This window comes from Oryctolagus cuniculus, chromosome 4, assembly GCF_964237555.1.
Source record: "Oryctolagus cuniculus chromosome 4, mOryCun1.1, whole genome shotgun sequence".
In the NCBI taxonomy this organism is placed as follows: domain Eukaryota; kingdom Metazoa; phylum Chordata; class Mammalia; order Lagomorpha; family Leporidae; genus Oryctolagus; species Oryctolagus cuniculus.
The window spans coordinates 64082973-64103337 of NC_091435.1; the positions used below are offsets into that span (position 1 = coordinate 64082973).

The 20365-nt window shown below is 39.5% G+C and overlaps 2 protein-coding genes across 5 annotated transcripts in view; one reads left to right on the top strand and one right to left on the bottom strand.

The window, feature by feature from the left end:
• The window catches only part of LOC103350560 (leukocyte surface antigen CD47), a 178415-nt gene that overhangs the window by 142492 nt on the left and 15558 nt on the right, over nucleotides 1–20365 (top strand). The gene's annotated exons all lie outside the window — the stretch shown is intronic.
• MYH15 (myosin heavy chain 15) overlaps nucleotides 1–20365 on the bottom strand; it is a 221029-nt gene that overhangs the window by 39100 nt on the left and 161564 nt on the right. Inside the window, exons 32-35 of the mRNA XM_070072033.1 lie at nucleotides 19324–19448; nucleotides 11283–11398; nucleotides 3887–4079; nucleotides 3500–3703 (exon numbers count right to left, since the gene is read on the bottom strand). Coding sequence (XP_069928134.1) covers nucleotides 3500–3703; nucleotides 3887–4079; nucleotides 11283–11398; nucleotides 19324–19448 — 638 coding nt within the window. The remainder of the gene's footprint in view (nucleotides 1–3499; nucleotides 3704–3886; nucleotides 4080–11282; nucleotides 11399–19323; nucleotides 19449–20365) is intronic.

Consider the following 20365-nt stretch of genomic DNA (forward strand, 5'->3'; position numbering starts at 1 on the left):
CAAGTGCTTGGGCCCTGCACCCCATGGGAGACCAGAAGAAGCATCTGGCTCCTGGCTTCAGATCAGCGCGGTGCGCTGGCCGCAGTGCGCAGGCCATGGCAGCCATTGGAGGGTGAACCAACAGCAAAAGGAAGACCTTTCTCTCTGTCTCTCTCTCTCACTGTCCACTCATACATCACAAACAAGTGGTATTTATTCCAGAAATGCAAGTTGGTTCAGCATTTGCAAATCAATAAACGTCATAAGACACATCAAAAAATATGGTCATCTCAGTAAGGTGCAGAGAAAACACTGGATAAGATTCAACAACCCTTCAACATAACAACTCTCTACAAATTAGGTATAGAAGGAATATTCCTTAAAATTATGAAGGCTATATATCAGAAAACACCAGCTGATATCATACTGAATAGGAAAAAACTGAAAGCATTCCCCCTAAGATCTGTAACAAGACAAGGATGTCCACTTTCACCACTCTTATTCAATGTAGTATTGTAAATTTTAGTGAGAGCAGTTAGGGAGGAGAAAGTTTTAAAGGGTATTAGAATTGGAAAAGAGGAAGACAGATTATCCATGTTTGCAGATAATAGGAGATTGTACATGTGAAAACCTAAATACTCCACCAAAAAGCTATGAGAATTGATAAACTAATTCAGTAAGGTATAAGTTACAAAATAAACATAACAAAAAAGGTAGATTTTTTGTATACTAATGATGAGCTCACAGAAAATAAGAAAGAAAGACCTTTTACAATAGCCACAAAAAAATCAAATATTCAGGTATAAATTTAACCAAATAAGTAAAAAAATCTCTACAATGCATCAAATAATGATGCACGAAATGAAGGACACAAAAAAAATGAAAACATATTCCTATCTCATGAATCAGAAGAATCAATATCATTAACATGTCTATACTACCTAAAATAATTTACAGATTCAATGTAATTCCTATCAAAATACCAATGGCATTCTTTACAGAATTAGAAAAAACAACTCTAAAATTCATATGGATCCTGAGCAAGAAAAACAAAGCAGGAGGCATCACAATTCCTGATTTCAAAGCATTCTACAAAGCTGTAGTAATTAAAACAGCATGTTGGAGCAGTACTGTGGCGTAGTGGGCTAAGCTGCCACCTGCAGTGCCGGCATCCTATATGGGCACCAGTCCTGGCTACTTCACTTCTGATCCAGCTCTCTGTTATGGCCTTTGAAAGCAGTAGAAGATGGCCCAAGTGCTTGGGCCCCTGCACCCATGTCAGACACCCAGAAGAAACTTGGAGATCCAGGCTTCAAATCAGCCCAGCTCCAGCCATTGCAGCCATTTGGGGAGTGAATCAGCAGATGGCAGATCTCTCTGCCTCTGTCTCTGTAACTCTGCCTTTCAAATAAATAAATCTTTAAAAGAAAAAAAAAAACTCATGGTACTGGCATAAAAACTGATACATAGATCAATGGAACAGAATAGAGAACCTAGAAATTAATTGACATGCATATAGCCAACTAATTTTTGATAAAAAGTGCTCAGACCATATTGTGGAGTAAGAATAATCTCTTCAACAAATGGTTCTGGCTAAACTGGATATATAGATGTAGAAAATAAAATTAGATCCATACCTCTCACCATATACAAAAATCAACTCAAGGTAGTTGAAAGGCCTAAATTTAAGACCTAAGACTACAAAGTTACTAGAAGAAAATGTAGGGGAACCACTTCAAGACATTGGTGTAGGGGATGACTTGGACAAGACCCCCAAAGCACAGACAATAAAAGCAAAACTAAACACATGGGACAGTATCAAACTCAGAAGCTTTTGCACAGCAAAGGAAGCAATCAATAGAGTAAAAAGACATCCAACAAAATGGGAAAAAATATTTACAAGCCACCTATCTGACAAAGGATTAATACCCAAATATATCGGCAACTTAAAAAACTCAACAAGAAAAAAAATCTATTTGAGAAATGTGCAAAGGACTTCAATAGATAGTTCCCAATAGAAAAATATACAATTGATTAACAAATGTAGGAAAAATGCTGACCATCTGTGAAATGCAAATCAAAACCTCAATGAGCTGTCACCTCATCCCTTTCAGAATGGCTAAAATCCAAAAGACAGATAATAACAAATGCTGGTGGGGATGAGGAGAAAGGAGAATACTTAAACACTGTTGGGAATGTAAATTAGTGCAGTCACTGTAGAAAACAATGTGGAGATCTTAAAAGACTAGAAATAGACTTGCTGTAAGATTAAGCAATCCCACTGTTGGGTGTATACCCCAAAGACTTTAATACAATGTATCAAAAACATAACTGCACCACCATGTTTATAGCAATGCTGTTCATGGTAGCCAAAATTTAGATCTAATCAAGGTATCCATCACCCATGAATTGATAAGAAAATGTGGTGTGTATATGTATATGTATACGTATATATATATGTATATATATATAATATTACCTAGCTATTAAAAAGAATGAAATTCTACCATTTTTAGCAAAATGGACACAACTGGAGGACATTCTATTGATTGAGATAAGCTGGTCCAAGAAAGACAAATACCACACATTTTCCATGGGAATAAAATTTTAAAAACAAGAAAGAAAGAAAAATAAATTTGTGTATCAGGATTACAGCAAATATTGTTTTGTAAAACTTTGTTTTGGGGCCAGCACTGTGGCATAATAGGTCAATTCTCTTCCTACAGTGCTGGCATCCCATATGGGTGCTGATTCATTTCCCAGCTACTCCACTTCCAATCCAGCTCTCTGCTAATGGCCTGAGAGGGCAGAAGAAGATGGCCCAAGTGCTTAGGCCCATGTACCCTCATGGGAGACACAGAAGAAGTTCCTGGCTCCTGGCTTTGGATCAGGCTAGCTCCAGCCATTGTAGTCATTTGGGGAGTGAACCAGCAGATGGAAGACCCCTCTCTCTCAGTCTCTTCCTCTCTCTGTACCTCTGCCTCTCAAATAAATATATAAATCTTAAAAAAAGCCTTTATTTTATACCTTTGCCAAACCAATGGTTCAGAATGTTATAGTGCTAAAATTGTAATGATCTGTGATTACTTTAGAATTTACTGTATATGGGTGAAATGATCATTTTCCTATAAATTATCATTTATTGTCAATATCTATTCCCACTAAACTAGTTCTTTTTACTTTTTACTCATTATACTTCTTATCTGGTGAAGTATTAAGTCTTCATTGTTTTGTAATTTTGAAATATGTTATCTCAGAAACTATAATAAAAGAGGAAAAGAGGGTGGGATGGACAGAGGTGGAGGGAGGGAAAAAGGGAATATCAATATGTTCTTAGAATTGTATCTACAAATTACATTGAATCTGTTAAAAACTAATTAAAAATTAAAAGAAATTTAAAAGCAAAACACCTTGATTTTAAAAAGGCATAGAAACCAGGCATGGTCTAAAGCTGAGCCAACTGTGGAAACCACCATCTTCAACCAACTGAACCAGCTAATGGAGAGTTTCTGGACCCCACCTGGGTATGGAAAAGGTTGATTCTTTCTGTGGCTTCCAGGAGTTCTTCTTCTGCCAGCTTGCGCCCACGCTCACTTTGCTCCTGCAAGAACCTTAGTTCTTCTAGTTCAGACTGCAGCAGAGAGTTGCGCTGCTCAGCCACAGCCACCTGCTCCTTCAGATCACTGTTCATGAGTGTGCTGTCATCCAGCTTCCTTTGAAGGTCCTATGAGAGAACAGACAGGGCTGGAGCACAGTTTCCTCTGAGTTCAACATGGGATGTGTCCCATGTGAATGTAAGCCTGTGTCTACTCTCTTCATTGTCTCCACCTATATTGTTCAATACAATCTGTTGCTTCCGTGAAGAGACATTTCCCACCCCTTTCCCATTAGTACAGTTTGAAAATACCTTCATTTGACCCTGAAACTTGCCCAGGGAGTTGGTTGTCTCTGACAGCTTCCGTTGGGCACCACGAAGCTGGAATTCCATATCACTGAGGTCCGCTTCCATCTTCTTTTTCAGTCGGGTGGCCTCAATTCTGCCCCTAGCCTCAGAATCCAGACTTGACTGCAGCGAGTCAATAGCACACTGCTGTTTCCTCCTATTTTTGGAGTAATAAGCAGGGAAGACCAACATCGCACACAAAAATTAAGAAAATATACCATAAATTAAGAAAATATATGTTCACAAGAGTTTAGGAAACCATGTGGGGAAGACTTAGCCTCATATGAGAGACGCCCTGAAGACTAGTCTAAGACAATCACATGAATTTCTAGAGTGGCTAAGGATGAAGGAACGATGCTCTTTCAGTAAGCCATATTTTTTTAATTTAATGCCATTTTCTTCCTTTCTAAGATTTATTTATGTATTTGAAAGGCTGGGTTAGAAAGGGAGAAACAGAGATCTTCCTTCCCATGGTTCACTCCCCAAATGGCCACAGCAGCCAGAGCTGTGCTAAGCCAAAGCCAGGAGCCAGGAGCTTTTTCTGTGTTTCTCATGTGGGTACAGGGACCCAAGAAAGTGGGCCATCTTCGATTGCTTTTCAAGGCACATTAGCAGGGAGCTGGGCGGGAAGTGGAGCAACCACGGCAGCTTGAACTGGCGCCTATATGCGATGTCAGCACTGCATGTGGCGGCTTAACCTGCCAGTCCCAGCCATAATATTTAAATTACTTTCAATGGTAAAAATTCTGAAGGGCAGGAAAAGCTACCTGGTTTAGAACAAGTCCTGAGATTCAGCAATATTAGGGTGCTTGAATAAGTTCATGGAAAATGAAAATAAAAGCTAAATTTTGAAATCCATACCAATGAGGAGTGTTCAAAAAGTTCATGGAAATGCATATTAGGGAAAAACTGTGCATGTGTATTTTTGAAGTATATTCATATTGTTCTAATGACCTATAAATACTAACTCTTCTAGAATAGAACGCTTATCTTTTGCTAGATATTTGGATAAGAAAACCAACTGCTGTATGACATTAAAGTACTTTACTATTCCTTTGTAAGAACTAAAACTCTGCACTGAAACCTTATTTACAAAGTGGCTAAAAAGACAGCAGCCATGTGTTCAGGAAGTGCTATGGTCTGAAGGTGTCCTGTAAATCGTATGTGTTGGAAACTTGGTACCCAATGCAGCAGTGGTAAGAGGTAGCACCTTTGGGAGCTGATTAAGTCATGAAGCCTTTGACCTCACTCGTGAATGGATTCATTCATTCATGACTTAGTGGCTTAATGGGTTATCGCTCTATCTCCCATGTCATGTCCTCTGCCATGTTTTGATGCATCAAGAAGGCTCTCAACAGAAAGGGAATCAGTGCTGGCATCAAGCTCTTGGATTTCTCAGTTTCCAGAACAATAAGTGAAATAAACCTCTATTCTTCATAAATTTTTATGCTATACTATTTTGTTATTGCAACTGAAATTAGAATTGGACAGGAAGGCAATAAAATGCTTTGGAAAATCCATGGACATTTTCATTTTACAACCCACATGAAGTTATTTTGGAATCATGTGACCAAGTTCTAGTTGAAGGGCTAGACGCAGTAGTAAGTCTCACCATTCCAAGCCTCACTCACACAATTTTCTAAGTTTAACTACTATTATTAACATATGTCCTCTTAAGCTGACCCCATGACATGTGACAATAGTGCTAAAACGTAGAAGACAGAACAAAGGAGCTTTTCTCATGGAGCTCAGCTGTACAAATAGAAAAAGCTCATTCATCTTGGGTCAAAATTTGAGTTCACACTGAATTGTCAGAGTTTGTGTCCTGATCTCTGAGGTTGATCCACTAGGCATGTAGCCTACAGGGAAGTATGTTCATAGTTTGCAATTGAGTCACATTGGAGCCCCAACTTTTCATGACCACCCATCTCCTCACTAGTGGGTAGAGGGACACAGAAGCAGTTATCAAAGTGTCTTGGAGGCCGGCGCCGCGGCTCACTAGGCTAATCCTCCGCCTAGCGGCGCCGGCACACCGGGTTCTAGTCCCGGTCGGGGCGCCGGATTCTGTCCCGGTTGCCCCTCTTCCAGGCCAGCCCTCTGCTGTGGCCAGGGAGTGCAGTGGAGGATGGCCCAGGTGCTTGGGCCCTGCACCCCATGGGAGACCAGGAAAAGCACGTGGCTCCTGGCTCCTGCCATCGGATCAGCGCGGTGCGCCGGCCGCAGCGCGCCGGCCGCGGCGGCCATTGGAGGGTGAACCAACGGCAAAGGAAGACCTTTCTCTCTGTCTCTCTCTCTCACTGTCCACTCTGCCTGTCAAAAAAAAAAAAAATTAAAAAAAAAAAAAAAGTGTCTTGGAAATAACTTTCTTCTTCTAAAACTAGGGTTACCACCTCTCTTCTGCCAGTCTTACCTCCTCAGCCCACAGCATCTGAGACTGACATGTCATGTCTATCCTTAGGTCTAGGTTTTTGTTCAGCTTCCAGATCAGAATGCTATGGTGTACAAGTATGTAGAGTTAAAAAGGACAATATGGACTGAAGTGTGTTTCTACTTCATATGTTGATGCCCTAACCTATAGTGTCTCAAAATATAACTGTATCTGGAAACATGACCTTTAAAGATAAGATAAAATGTAAAGATAAAATAAAAGGTAAAATGAAGCTGTTAGGGTTGTCCCTTAATGCAATAGGAATGCTATACTTAACAATAAGAGGAAAAGACAGCAGGGGTACGTGTGCACTGAGGAAATATTATGTAAGGACACAGAAGATGACCATCTTTCTGCAAACCAAGAACAGAGACCTCAGGAGAAATCATCAAACATGCCAACACCTTGATATGAGGTTTGTAAGTCTTCATAACTGAGAAAATTAATTTCTGATATATAAGCCATTCACCTATTTTGTGACAGTAACCCTGGAAGTCTAAGAATGGGATGCTTACATTCAACATTCAAGCTTGGGGACACTTCTCTGCTTCCCCTCTAGGAAAGTCTCATTTTTGCCCCCACTAACTTTCCTTACACATAACAGTAAAATATTCCTAGCCTGGTGTTAAATCTGCTGTACAGAAATACAAACTAAAAGTTTCAAGTAGTACTTCTACAGTTGTTCATGAAACTTCATGAATTTTTGTACAGACAAGTTCGTTTTAACATGCAAATAACATATGCCTAGAAAATACCTGCTAAATAATCAACACAGTTGATGCAGAAGCAGGAAATCTAGAAAATGAAAATTCACTCAAGTGCTCATACATTTTTCTAAAGCAATATGAGGCACACAGGTCCAAGAGTAATATAGTAAGAATTTTTTTTCTGAAATGTGAAATAGATTTGAGAAGAGAAATTAAAGGAAGCATTTAAAAATCTGACTATGAAAAACTAATGATTTGGAGCCGGTGCTGTTGGCGTAGCAAGTAATGCCGCCACCTACAGTGCTGGCATCCCATATGGGCACTGCTTCAAGTCCCGGCTGTTCCACTTCCAATCCAGCTCTCTGCTATTGCCTAGGAAAGCAGTAAAAGAAGGCCCAAGCCCTTGGGCCCCTGCACCCATGTGTGAGACCCAGAAGAAGCTCCTGTCTCCTGGGTTCAGATTGGCAGTACAGCTCCACCATTGCAGCCTTCTGGGGTGTGAACCAGTGGATGGAAGACCTCTCTCTCTCTCTCTCTCTCTCTCTCTCTCTCTCTCTCTTTGCCTCTCCTTCTCTCTCTGTGTAACTCTGACTTTCAAATAAATAAATAAATCTTAAAAAAAGAAAAACTGATGATTTAAAATCAACAGTTCAGTAGGTCATTTCCCCCTCAGATACTTCTATGTCAGAGAAATATGAGGTTTTCCTTAATCCAAATGTGATTCATCTTTAACTTAACTTACAAGGTCGTTTGCTAACTAAATACCACGTCTGAGTTTGAGAATCAACTTTCTGAAGATAATACAAACTATTTTACTTAGAAACAGGAAGATATTTAAACATAACCAAACACATTCTCCTGGCAGAGGCTCAATTAGATAATAAAATAAATCAAGTCAGGTTGTACATATAAATTAAGATCAGGTAGCAAAGTGTGGCATGGCTGAGTTCAAAACAATAGACTATGTGGAAGGAAAAGACAATGAAACATTAGTAGGTACCTGCAGCTATAGACAATGGGTGGGTAAACACAGACTGTGAACCAGACCCCAACATACACATTTCCTATTGATTATGGCTGCATTCAAGTCACAACTACAGAGCTGAGTAGTCTCTACAGAGACTAAATGACCCACAAGCTAAAAATTTCTACTATCTGGCACTTTATAAAAAAAAAAAGTTTGCCTAAACCTTCTGTAGGGGAGGAAGGAATTTCAGTGCCTCATCCCTAAAAATATACTCTCTGGATGTGTCTAGGGAAACAGCAAAATTCTGACCAGATATGTCATGACGCTGGGCTAATGTGATGACATATTTTACGTTGGCCCAAATAGATGGGAGAGGGTTGGTGGCCCTGAAGTTTCAGGTTGTACTTGATCTACCTATTCTCAATTCAGTATTGGCCTTTTGATAAGGATTCATTTACATGACAATTATGGCTACCCATTGGTCTTCAAGCTAGACTTCCTTCCTGGATCTAGGATGGAGAAGATTATGCCAGTCAGCCAAGTGCCTCCCCTCCTTCCATCAGTGACTGCATTGGCCACTCCTTCCCTCTATGTATGGCAATTATTTGTAGAAGTAAAAAATAACACCATTCTTACAAGTTTAAGAAGCCTTGACTAGACTCATTGTATATAGTGTAATTAGTGTCAGTAGGTGAAACACATAACACACACTGCCAACACTCAAATATCGTTCAAATTTTTTTAATGACCAATAGATATCCAGGCTGGTGTGACTCAGGATTAATTCTCAACAGAGAGCTCAGCAGCATAGAATGAAATGAATAAGTTATACAGTTTGTTGCACTATCATGGTTTTGTCTGCTTATAAGTCTGTTTTCTGCTCTCTTGATTTTACTGACTTCATTTGTCCTATGTTAGTAGGCTCTTTAATTTCTTATGGGAATATCAATGGTTTATGGGTACATAGGACTTGACCTCACTCAATATGGGGATGTTCAAAACTTCATGTAAAATGCATGTAATGAAAAAACCTTTGCATAGATTTTAAACATTTTTGTAACAAAATAAACGTCTCTTAATTCCATTTTCCATGATTTTTTAAAGTATCTTCCTGTTTTCCTTGAGGTCTGCTACATTTCGTATATTGTTTACCTCCCTTACCCCAAGGTTTATGTGTTAGGAGCTTGGCCCCCAAGATGGCAGTATTGGGAAAAGATATGGAGCCTTTAGGAGGTGGGGCATATTGAGAGGTCATCAGGTCAGTTGGGTCTTGCCTTGAAAGAGGATTAAGGTACTTCTCATGGGACCCTGGTTAATTCTCAAAAGAGTTGTTATAAAAGACTCAACTGTCAGTCAATATCTTTCAATTCCCATATCAAGATGTGATCTTTTGCTTACACTCACACACCCCTGCCATTTCTTTCTACCACGATGTGATACAGCTGAGAGGGCCCACAGGTGCACTGAATCAAATCCTTCACCATGCTCTTGAATCTCCAAAACTATGAGATTAAAAAATAGCCTTCCTCAGCTATTTTTTTCTCAGTGAAAAAGTGACCAAAAAAGATATCTGACTTACCTGACATTTATGTATTGCTCATATTTTCCCCTTGCATTCTGTTCAATTCCCTTAAAATCCTCTCCTAGCCTTTAAATCAGATTAAATTATTGAACAGACATTTTGATAGAATTAGTACTCATACAGAGTAGTAAGGACCTAGGAGGGCATTCATGACATCTTGTAGAATATACTCATCTTTCCTTCCTAGAGGTACCTATTAAAAGTTATTATGAGTCACACACACACACACACACAAAGAAATTTATGTAGTTCTCTTCCCCTTCCTCCAGCCTACCCCTTCATAGTTTATGCCTGCTTTCAGTTCTTCCATCTCCCAGACCTAGCTGTTTGTTTCTCTGGCTTCCCTTGCACTAAGCTTATCATCAGTGGTACAAAGTCCTAGCACATTCAGATATACTTGATGAAAGCTAGCCTCTCTGAGGATGAATTTTTCCTCAGATAAGTTTACTTAGAAGTACTGGTCTGATGTTATTTGAAATCAGATTTGTTTTTTTTTTTCTCCTTTTTCAACTGCCCAATGAGATGTTGATTTTTATTCCACACAGAAGAAAGAAGAGCATATATCAAGGTACAACGGTTTTGTCTCTGACTCAGAGTCTCTTAAGTAGACCAGAATTCTTTATCAAGGGCAGGTCTCAAAAAATGGCAGTTAATGAGAGCACAGGTACCTCAAAGCACACAGAGCGCCAGATTTGGCTTGACATCCTCATTAAAAAGGAACCCCATGGGAATTATGTCTGAACATAGTCTATGGGAAAAAACCCAGTTCAAAAAAATCAATGGTTTCTTTTCAAAATTATTTAAACACTTTGAAAACAAGTTGCCAATTGGACCTCAAACCCAAGTGATATGTCTAGCTGATCCACAGCATTGACTTACAGGAACAGATCTGATAAATAATATAATCATGGTTAATTCTGTATCATTATAATTGTGCCTTTGAACTAGAGTATGAAGTGCTAGCCAATATCAGCTTACTGATCTACCTCACTACCTTCTTTCACTTGGAGGGCATATTTTATGCTCTCATGTCCCTGAGATGCTAAGAAGTGGACATCTAAATTCACTACCTTGTCATGATGAACGTATAAGAAGATCCTGCAACCCCTGAATCTTGGCTAATTCACTTTCCTGACTACCAAGTCTCAGTTGTTTCAACAGGGATTCAGTAAGCAACTTAGCTCCTGGCTTCTATCTCCAAGACTACAGGTACAGGCAGGGTGTGTGTGAAAAGTTCACTGAAATGTGACATTAATTTTAATGAACATAATCCAATATTTTAGTCCTTCCACTCATGGTTCAACATTATCAATTGGTTTCTTGAATGCCCCAGAAAGACTTGTGACCAGGAGGCCCAGATAGTACACATAGTTCTTATAAATGTAATTGCAGAGTTGATTTTGTTTTGTATTGCTGTGTAACTTTCAGTGTCAAAAGGGAGTAGAAGCTGCTTGAATATAAGAAAATCGTAAGAACTGACCACAGTTGTATGTATGTATTGTGTTACTTTATGTTAATAGTGGCAAGCACAGCTAGAAAGATTCAAGTGTCAATTTACCTAAATTTCTTTGGTAATGTTCGGACAGGAATTCATAAAAGCGGCCAAACACCATGATTCTGTTCAGTGATGCATTTTAAAATTTGAAACTGTTGTTCATCAAAATAATGTTACATACCTCAAATTTTCTATTTCTTCATCTTTCTCTGAAAGTTTTTTTTCAAATTCTGCTTTAGCTTCCAAAAGTTCAAGCTGGAAATGAAGAATCTTGCTTTCATTCCTTTCCAGAACTCCCTGAAATACACAAAATGCATTAAGTGAAATCCATTTTTGGAAAATAAAGAGTTTTTTTTAAGATTTGTTTATTTATTTGAAAGGTGGAGAGACATAGAGAAGAAAATTTTCCATCTACTGGTTTGCTACCCAGATGGCCACAACACCTAGGGCTTGGCCAGGATGAAGCCAGGATCCAGGAACTCCTTCATGGTTTCCTACGTGGGTTGCAGCAACTCAAGTGCTTGGAGCATCATCTACTGCCTTCCCGAGCACATTAGCAAGAAGCTGAACCAGTAGTGGGGCAGCTAGGACTCAACCTAGAACTTAGATATGGAATGCCAGCATATAAGTGGTGGGTTAACCTGATGTTCCACACTACCAGCTCATATTATCTTCTTTAGTAAAAGGCAAAAAATTTATATGATCTGAAGAGAAAAATGATTTTTATTCCTATTGATGTAGATTTCAAACCAGTTCCCTAATATTGGGACAGGACGAGAGACAAACAACTACTTTTGTTTATCATTGCACTTAGGAGCTTTGGCATTCTTCCATATTTCACTTATAGGTCAAGAACTAGAATTCTTTTAGCATTTTTATAAAAGATTTATTTATCTATTTGAAAGGAGACTTGGGGGGATAGAAAGAGATATCAATCTTCCATTCACTGGTTCGCTCCACAAATGGCCACAACAGCTGGGGCTATGCCAGGCTGAAGCCAGGAATCAGAGCTCCACTTGGGTCTCAACCTGGGTGTCAGGGGTCTAACAATCCAAATGAGCCTCTGCTGCCTCCCAGATGCATTACAGGGAGCTCTAGTGGAAGTGGAGCAGCCAGGACCCAGACAGGTGCCCCAAAATAGGATGCCAGCATTATAGGTGGCAGCTTAGCTCACTGCACTACAATGCCACCTCCAATAACTAGAATTCTGAAACATTTTTTAATTAGAAAATTTAAATCTTGCCTGTGATTATATGTAAACTTTTAAATTTTTTTAACACAGTTTATCTTTGGTATGAATCAATAAAAGTATAGAAACTAGAACAAAGAAAGGTAATAACTTCTACATAGAGTCTTTTATACTTAATTCTGGACTTCACAAAGAAAAATGCAAATGAATTCAAAGGGCAAGCAAATGGATCTGACTCAAATATCGTCACTCAGAAAGCAGATAAATTTTGGATATATGAGGGTACTTCAAAATGTTCATTGAAAATATGTGTTATGGGGGCTTGCGCCATGGCTCATTTGGCTAATCTTCCACCTGTGGCGCTGGCATCCCATATGGGCACTGGGTTCTAGTCCCGATTGCTCCTCTCCCAGTCCAGCTACTGCTGTGGCCTGGGAAGGCAGTGGAGGATGGCCCAAGTGCTTAGGCACCTGCACCCGCATGGGAGACCAGGAGGAAGCACCTGGCTCCTGGCTTCGGATCAGCATAGCTCTGGCCATAGGGCCATTTGGGGGGTGAACCAATGGAAAGAAGACTTTTCTCTCTGTCTCTCTCACTGTCTAACTCTACCTGTCAAATAAATTTTAAAAAAAGAAAATATGTATTATGAAAAACATTTTTACATCAATATAATATTATCTCCATCAATTTTGGAAGTGCCCTTGTACTGAGCATGTGCCCCTCAGTGTAATTATCACCACTGCTTTGACAGGGAGACACCATGACCTCTGGCTATTTAAATACTGTGTGGGCAAGGCAATTATTGCTAGGGTGTTATAAAAGAGATTCAATTTTGAAAGTATAGTTTTGAGGAAATATTGAAAGGCTGTTCCAAATATATATAAAAAGTAAAAAAAAAAATACATGGATACTGATGATGTAAAGGAGTGAAGCTACATAATGCGGTCTATTGGTCAGGTAACTCTGGAAAGATCTGAAGGGAGGAGTCATTTTTATAGCCTCTTCTAAGGTCTGAGGAATACTTAGCACATAACATGAAAAGAAAAAGGTAAAACTGAGTAGTGTTTTAAAAATAGAGATAAGACAGATGTAAGAGCCTGTTCATTGTTCTCTCAGCACCTTCAATGTAAAAACATAAATCAAAAACAAATGTTTGAATAGTATTTTCTTCCAAGGCAATGGAAGAGTGCCCTCATTGTAAAGCCATCACCTTTAACCCAGTAGAATGCACTAGTAAAGTAAATCTTTTTTTTTTTTTTTTTTTGACAGGCAGAGTGGACAGTGAGAGAGAGAGAAAGGTCTTCCTTTGCCATTGGTTCACCCTCCAATGGCCGCCGCGGCCAGCGCGCTGCGGCCGGCGCACCGCGCTGATCCGATGGCAGGAGCCAGGAGCCAGGTGCTTTTCCTGGTCTCCCATGGGGTGCAGGGCCCAAGCACCTGGGCCATCCTCCACTGCACTCCCTGGCCACAGCAGAGAGCTGGCCTGGAAGAGGGGCAACCGGGACAGAATCCGGCGCCCCAACCGGGACTAGAACCCGGTGTGCTGCCGCCGCTAGGAGGTAAAGTAAATCTTTAGAGAAAGCACCCCATGGGAGACCAGGAGAAGCACCTGGCTCCTGCCATTGGATCAGCGTGGTGCGCCGGCCGCAGCGGCCATTGGAGGGTGAACCAACGGCAAAGGACGACCTTCCTCTCTGTCTCTCTCTCTCTCACTGTCCACTCTGCCTGTCAAAAAAAAAAAAGTTATCTGAGATAATTTGAATTATATGGATTTTTTTAAAAAATTGATAAAGTTCTTCATAAAGGATTACAAGGGAATATATAATTCAATGGTATATGTCCAAGGTTTTAGGTTGAGGCTGAAGATAAAACTTAGGAAAATATTAATAGAATGTACTACTATCTAGTGTCTCAAATGGTATGAACACTATGCTTTAATGGCATTCTCAGATTTTTTTTAAGATTTATTTTATTTATTTGAAAGTCAGAGAGAGAGAGAGGTCTTCCATCTGCTGGACCAGGCCAAAGCCAGGAGCTTCTTCTGGATCTCCCACGTGGGTGCAGGGTCCCAAGCACCTGGGCTGTCCTTCACTTCTTTCCCAGGTGCATTAGCAGGGAGCTGGATCAGAAGTGGAGCAGGTGGGACTCAAACTGGCACCTGTATGGGAGGCACCCTCTGCAGGCAGAGCTAACCTACTACACCATAAGACCAGCACCATCTATTCTCACTTTTTGACTTGGGTACTAATTGATTTATGAAACAGCATTATATAGGACTATAATGCCCCTATCAATCATACTTCTCATTGTTTGCAGTATGCTTAAGGTCTATAGCATATGTATTACTTCTTTTACTTGAAATGGTATTTTCGGAAACCCCAGCCATTATGTCTAGAGAACCAAGAGAACAAATAAAGTTCCCCAACTGTACAGCCATCCTTGCTAGAGGACATCACATTGCCCAACGATAGGATTTTATGTGAAAATACAATGAGTTGAAACATACTATCGAGAAAATGAACCTAATAGATATCTAGAGGATATTTCACCCAACAGCTACAGAATACAAATTCTTGCCATCAGCGCATGGAACATTTTCTAGGATAGACCATATATTGGGTGACAAATCAAGTCTCAGTAAATTTTAAAAGGTTGAAATCAAAGCATGTATCATCTCAGACAACGAAGGAATAAAACTAGAGATAAACAGCAAGAGGAACAATAGAACATTAACAAAACATGGAAATAAAACAGCATGGTACTGAATGACCAATGGATCACTGAAGACATGAAAAAGGAAATCAAAAACTTTCTTGAATTAAATGAAAATGAAAAAAAATTATCAAATCCTGTGGGATACAGTAAAAGCAATAGTAAGAAGGAAATTTATAGCATTAAGTGATTACATAGAAAGCTCTCAAATTATCTATTTGTGAATCTCAAAAAGTTAGAAAAAAAAAACAAACCAAATCCCAAATTACCAGGAGGTTAGAAATAAGGGTCAGAGCAGAAATAAATGAAATTGAAACTTGAAAACGAACAAAGCAAGAGCAACAACAGCAACAAAGCCAGGCTTTTTACTTATTTTCTGTTTGAGAAGCTGAACAAAATATAAAACCCTTTAGCCAGACTAAAAAAAAGGAAAATAACCCAAAAAAATCAGAGAAGAAAATTTGATATTAAAATCCACACCACTGAAATACAAAGGATCACAAGAAACTACTATAAATAACTATATCCTAACAAATTGTAAAACCTTGCAAACATTGATAAATTCCCACATATAAATTACCAATATTAAATCTTAAAAAAAATCTAAACAGACCAATAACAGGCAATGAGATAGAAGCATTGTTTAAATATATATATATCACAAACCAACAGTCATTTTCATGCTGATTGGAGGAAAACTTAGAGCGTTTGCCCTTATATCTGGAAGAAGACAAGTTTGTCGGCTTTCACTGCTCTTACTCAATATAGTACTGGAAGTTGTAGCAAAAGCAAAAAGAAATAAAGGGCATCAAAATTGGAAAGGAGAAGTCAAAATATCAATCTTTTAGATGGCATGATGTTGTACATGGGAAAACCTAAACATTCCACCAAAAAGCTATTGAAAATGATAAGATAAAGAAAAAGTTGCAGATTACAAATAAACATTCACAAAAATAGCTTTTCTATATGCTAATGATGAACTCACTGAAAGAGAAATTGAGAAAGAAATTCCATTCACATTTGCTACCAAAAATCAAATATTTATGAATAAATTTCACCAAAGAAATGAAAGATTGCTACACTGAAAGACTGTAAAACATCATTGAAAGAAGTCATCAACAAAGCAAAAAAATGGATATGCCTTCCTCAGGTATTAGATGAATAAATATCATAAAAATGTCTATACTAACTAATCGACAGAGTTAGTGCAATTCCTATCAAAATACCAATGACATTCTTTCAGAATTAGCAAAAGCAATCCTAAAATTCATATGCAATCACAAAAGACCCAGAATAGCCAAAGCAATCCTGAACAACAACAACAAAAAGTCAAAATGGAAGCATAGTAATGCTTGCCACAAAGCATAATACAAAGCTATAGTAATTAAAACAGCAGAGTACTGGCATAAAATCCAATAAAAGATAATGGAACAGCATAGAGAATCCAGAAATTAATCCATGTAAATACAGCTAACTGACTTTTGACAAAAGTGCTCAGAGCATACATTGAAGAATGGGTAATCTCTTCAATAAATGTCCTGGTAAATGTGATATATATATTTGTAGAAGAATGAAATTAGATACATACCTCTCACCATACATAAAAATCAACTCAAGATGGATCAAAGACCCAAATTGAAGTTCTGAAACTACGAAGTTACTGGAAGAAAGTGCAGGGGAAACACTTCAATACATTGATGTTGGTGATGACTACTTGGGTAAGACCACCACCCTCCCCCCCACACACCAAAAACATGTGAAACAAAAGCAGAACTAGACAAATGGGACTACATCAAACTCAGAAGCTTTTGCACAGCAAAGAAATTAATCAATATAGAGAAGAAACATCCAACAAAATGTGAAAAAAAATATTTACAGACTACTTATCCAACAAAGGAATATTATCAGCAACTCAAACTCAACAACAGAAAAACAACCAATCTAGTTAGGAAATGGGCAAAGGACCTCAACAGTTTACAAAAGAATATATACAAATGACCAACAAATAAATGAAAAAATGTTCAACATTGCTAGCCATCAGGGAAATGCAAATCACAACTGCAATGAGATATCACCTCACCCATCAGAATGGCTAAAATTCAAAAACAGCAACAAATGCTAGTGAGGATGTAGAGAAAGGGAGACTCTCACATGCTATTGGTGAGAATGTAAATTTGTGCAGCTACTGTGGAAAACAGTGTGGAGATTTCTTAAAAAAACTAAAATTGACTTGCCATAAGAGCCAGCAATCCCAGTACTGGGTATATAACCAAAAGATATGAATACATTGTATCAAAGAGATACCTGTACCACCATATTATAGCAACACTGTTGATAATAACCAAAATATGGAATCAACCAGTGTCCATCATCAGCTGAATGAATAAAGAACCAAATGAATGGATAAAGAAAATTTGATTTACATACACATACACAATGTAATATTATTCAGCTATAAAAATGAATGAAACTATCATTTGCATCAAAATGGTTGTAACTGGGTGACATCATGTCGAGTGAAATAAATGGGAGGTGGAAAGACAAATATTGCGTATTCACCCTTATATATTGCCCCTCTTCCAGGCCAGCTCTCTGCTGTGGCCTGGGAGTGCAGTGGAGGATGGCCCAAGTACTTGGGCCCTGTACCCCATGGGAGACCAGGAGAGGTACCTGGCTCCTGCCATTGAATCAGCGCAGCGCGCCAGCTGCAGCACCCCGGCCACGGCGGCCATTGGAGGGTGATCCAACGGCAAAAGGAAGACCTTCCTCTCTGTCTCTCTCTCTCTCACTATCTACTCTGCCTGTCAAAAATAAATAAATAAATAAAAATAAATTAAAAGAATTGCCTGTGTGTACTATTTTTGCTGCAAACAAAGCATTTTGTCAAACTGTGTTTTGAACATTTGTCAGGCAAATTATTAGTACTACTAATATAATAATAATATAGTACTAATATAGTTGGTTTTTTTTTTTTTTTTTACAGGCAGAGTGGACAGTAAGAGAGAAAGACAGAGAGAAAGGTCTTCCTTTTGCCATTGGTTCACCCTCCAATGGCTGTCGCCGGTATGCTGCGGCTGGCACACCGTGTGGATCCGAAGGCAGGAGCCAGGTGCTACTCCTGGTCTCCCATGGGGTGCAGGGCCCAAGCACTTGGGCCATCCTCCACTGCACTCCCTGGCCACAGCAGAGAGCTGGCCTGGAAGAGGGGCAACCAGGACAGAATCCAGCGCCCCGACCAGGACTAGAACCTGGTGTGCCAGCGCCGCAAGACGGAGGATTACCCTAGTGAGCTGCGGCGCCGGCCCTACTAAAATAGTTTTAATCATCCATAACAATCATAAAGTATATTGTATATTGGTGAAACTGACATCTTTTCATTTGATTTTTGTTCATTGCCCTTGCCTCTGTTTCTGCTGAACTATGGTCTTTTTTTTTTTTTTTTTTGGTTGTTGTTATTGATCTCTTTATTTAGTAGAGCATTAAGCTTTTAAGCCTTTGACTATAACATAAAATAAAAATGTTATCTCAGACCAGCACCATGGCTCACTTGGCTAATCCTCCGCCTGTGGCGCCAGCACACCAGGTTCTAGTCCCGGTTGGGGCACTAGATTCTGTCCAGGTTGCTCCTCTTCCAGTCCAGCTCTCTGCTGTGACTCGGGAAGGCAGTGGAGGATGGCCCAAGTGCTTGGGCCCTGCACCCGCATGGGTGACCAGGAGGAATCACCTGGCTCCTGCCTTCGGATCGGCGCAGTGTGCTGGCCATGGCAGCCATTTGGGGGGTGAACCAATGGAAGGAAGACCTTTCTCTCTGTCTTTCTCTCTCACTGTCTAAATCTGCCTGTCAAAAAAAAAAATGTTATCTCAAAATTAAAAGATTTTTTTTAAATTATTAACTTAAAAATTATCTGCCTGTAGATTCATTGAACTTTGAGGCCTGCCTGTGGCTGCTTTGGCAGGGCCAGACTACATGATTTCACAGGCCTTGTATGGCTCACAGGCAGGAACACGTTCCTTACTCCTGGTAAGCACTGGGGACAAACAATTGAACAAGTCAGACATAGTTCCTGTTTTCATTGTAATCAGAAGATTTGCATTTACCCTTGTTTATCCTGCACTTTGAGCTTCTGTTTCTTCATTTGTGAAATAGTAACAATATTCTAGGCAGATTATATAACACAGTGCATACCCTGCATTTGGCACAGGGCCTACCACATAGCAAATAAACACTTGAAAGTGCCATTTTGTTGTTACTGTTATTACTAGAAGGCAGATATGCTTTATCACACTGATGAAAAGTTTTTCTCTGGGGTAGTGTTAATACCTCTGCTTCTTCCAGTGTCACCTGGACATCAGTCTTCTCTTTTTCAATCAGCTTCTTGGCCTTTTCCATTTCAGTTAAGTTCTTGGTCCCTTCTCTAACCTGGTTTTTCAGAATAGAAATCTCTTCTGGAAAGAGAAGAAGAAAAGTTAGTGGAAGGGCTCAGTCTGGAACCCAGGAAATGAGTCACAACAATGTTGCTAGATGCCAACACAGACCATGGTAATGCTTCCCTTGGAAACTTGCTGGCAGGGCATCAGTAGCCTATATGGGACCTCTGGTAGGGTTTTAAAAAGCATCCCTTCTTCAATACACTCTTCAACTATCTGCCAAAAATCTGACCACCGCAATTGGTGAGGATGGTGCTTCGAGTATTATACATTGGACAACTTGCAAAACTGCATGGTGGTGTTGCTGGTCAGAGCCATTCCAGATTCCACCTGAAAGTACTCTTAAGTAACAGAGCTGAATCCCTACACTCCTCATAAGTACACAGCCATCAAAACCACTGGCTGCCATTGTGTCACCCACTACTCAACACTTGGAGAGAAGCCTTAAGCATGAACTGGATAACTTTCTGCCAAGGTATGACTCAGATAGGCCAGAGCATCAGAAAGGACTCAATATGTATTGTATAGAGAGAAACACAGCGTGGAGATGCTTGCTGTATTACATAAATTGTGCTCTAGTGTACATCAATCATGAAATTTGTTTTTTTTTTTTCTCTCAAAAAACTACCACCATTTATTTGTGCACCCATGAATTGTTGGGCATTTACTTTGACTGTATTTGGAGATTATAAACAATGCTATTAAGAATATACTTAAAACACAAGGTGGGGTTGCTCAGAGAGGATTGCTCTAGCTCAAGCACTTGACAGTTTTAGCCGTCCTTTCTTCAGTACAAGTCTTTGACAGTGCAAGGCATTCAGAAGTCACAAAACCTCTGCCAGCTGATACTTGTACTGCCTGTCTGCCTCTTCATGAAGGGAGTCTCTACTGCCTAAGAGGTGTGGTGGAGATGCCAAGTAGTTCTGGGAATCACC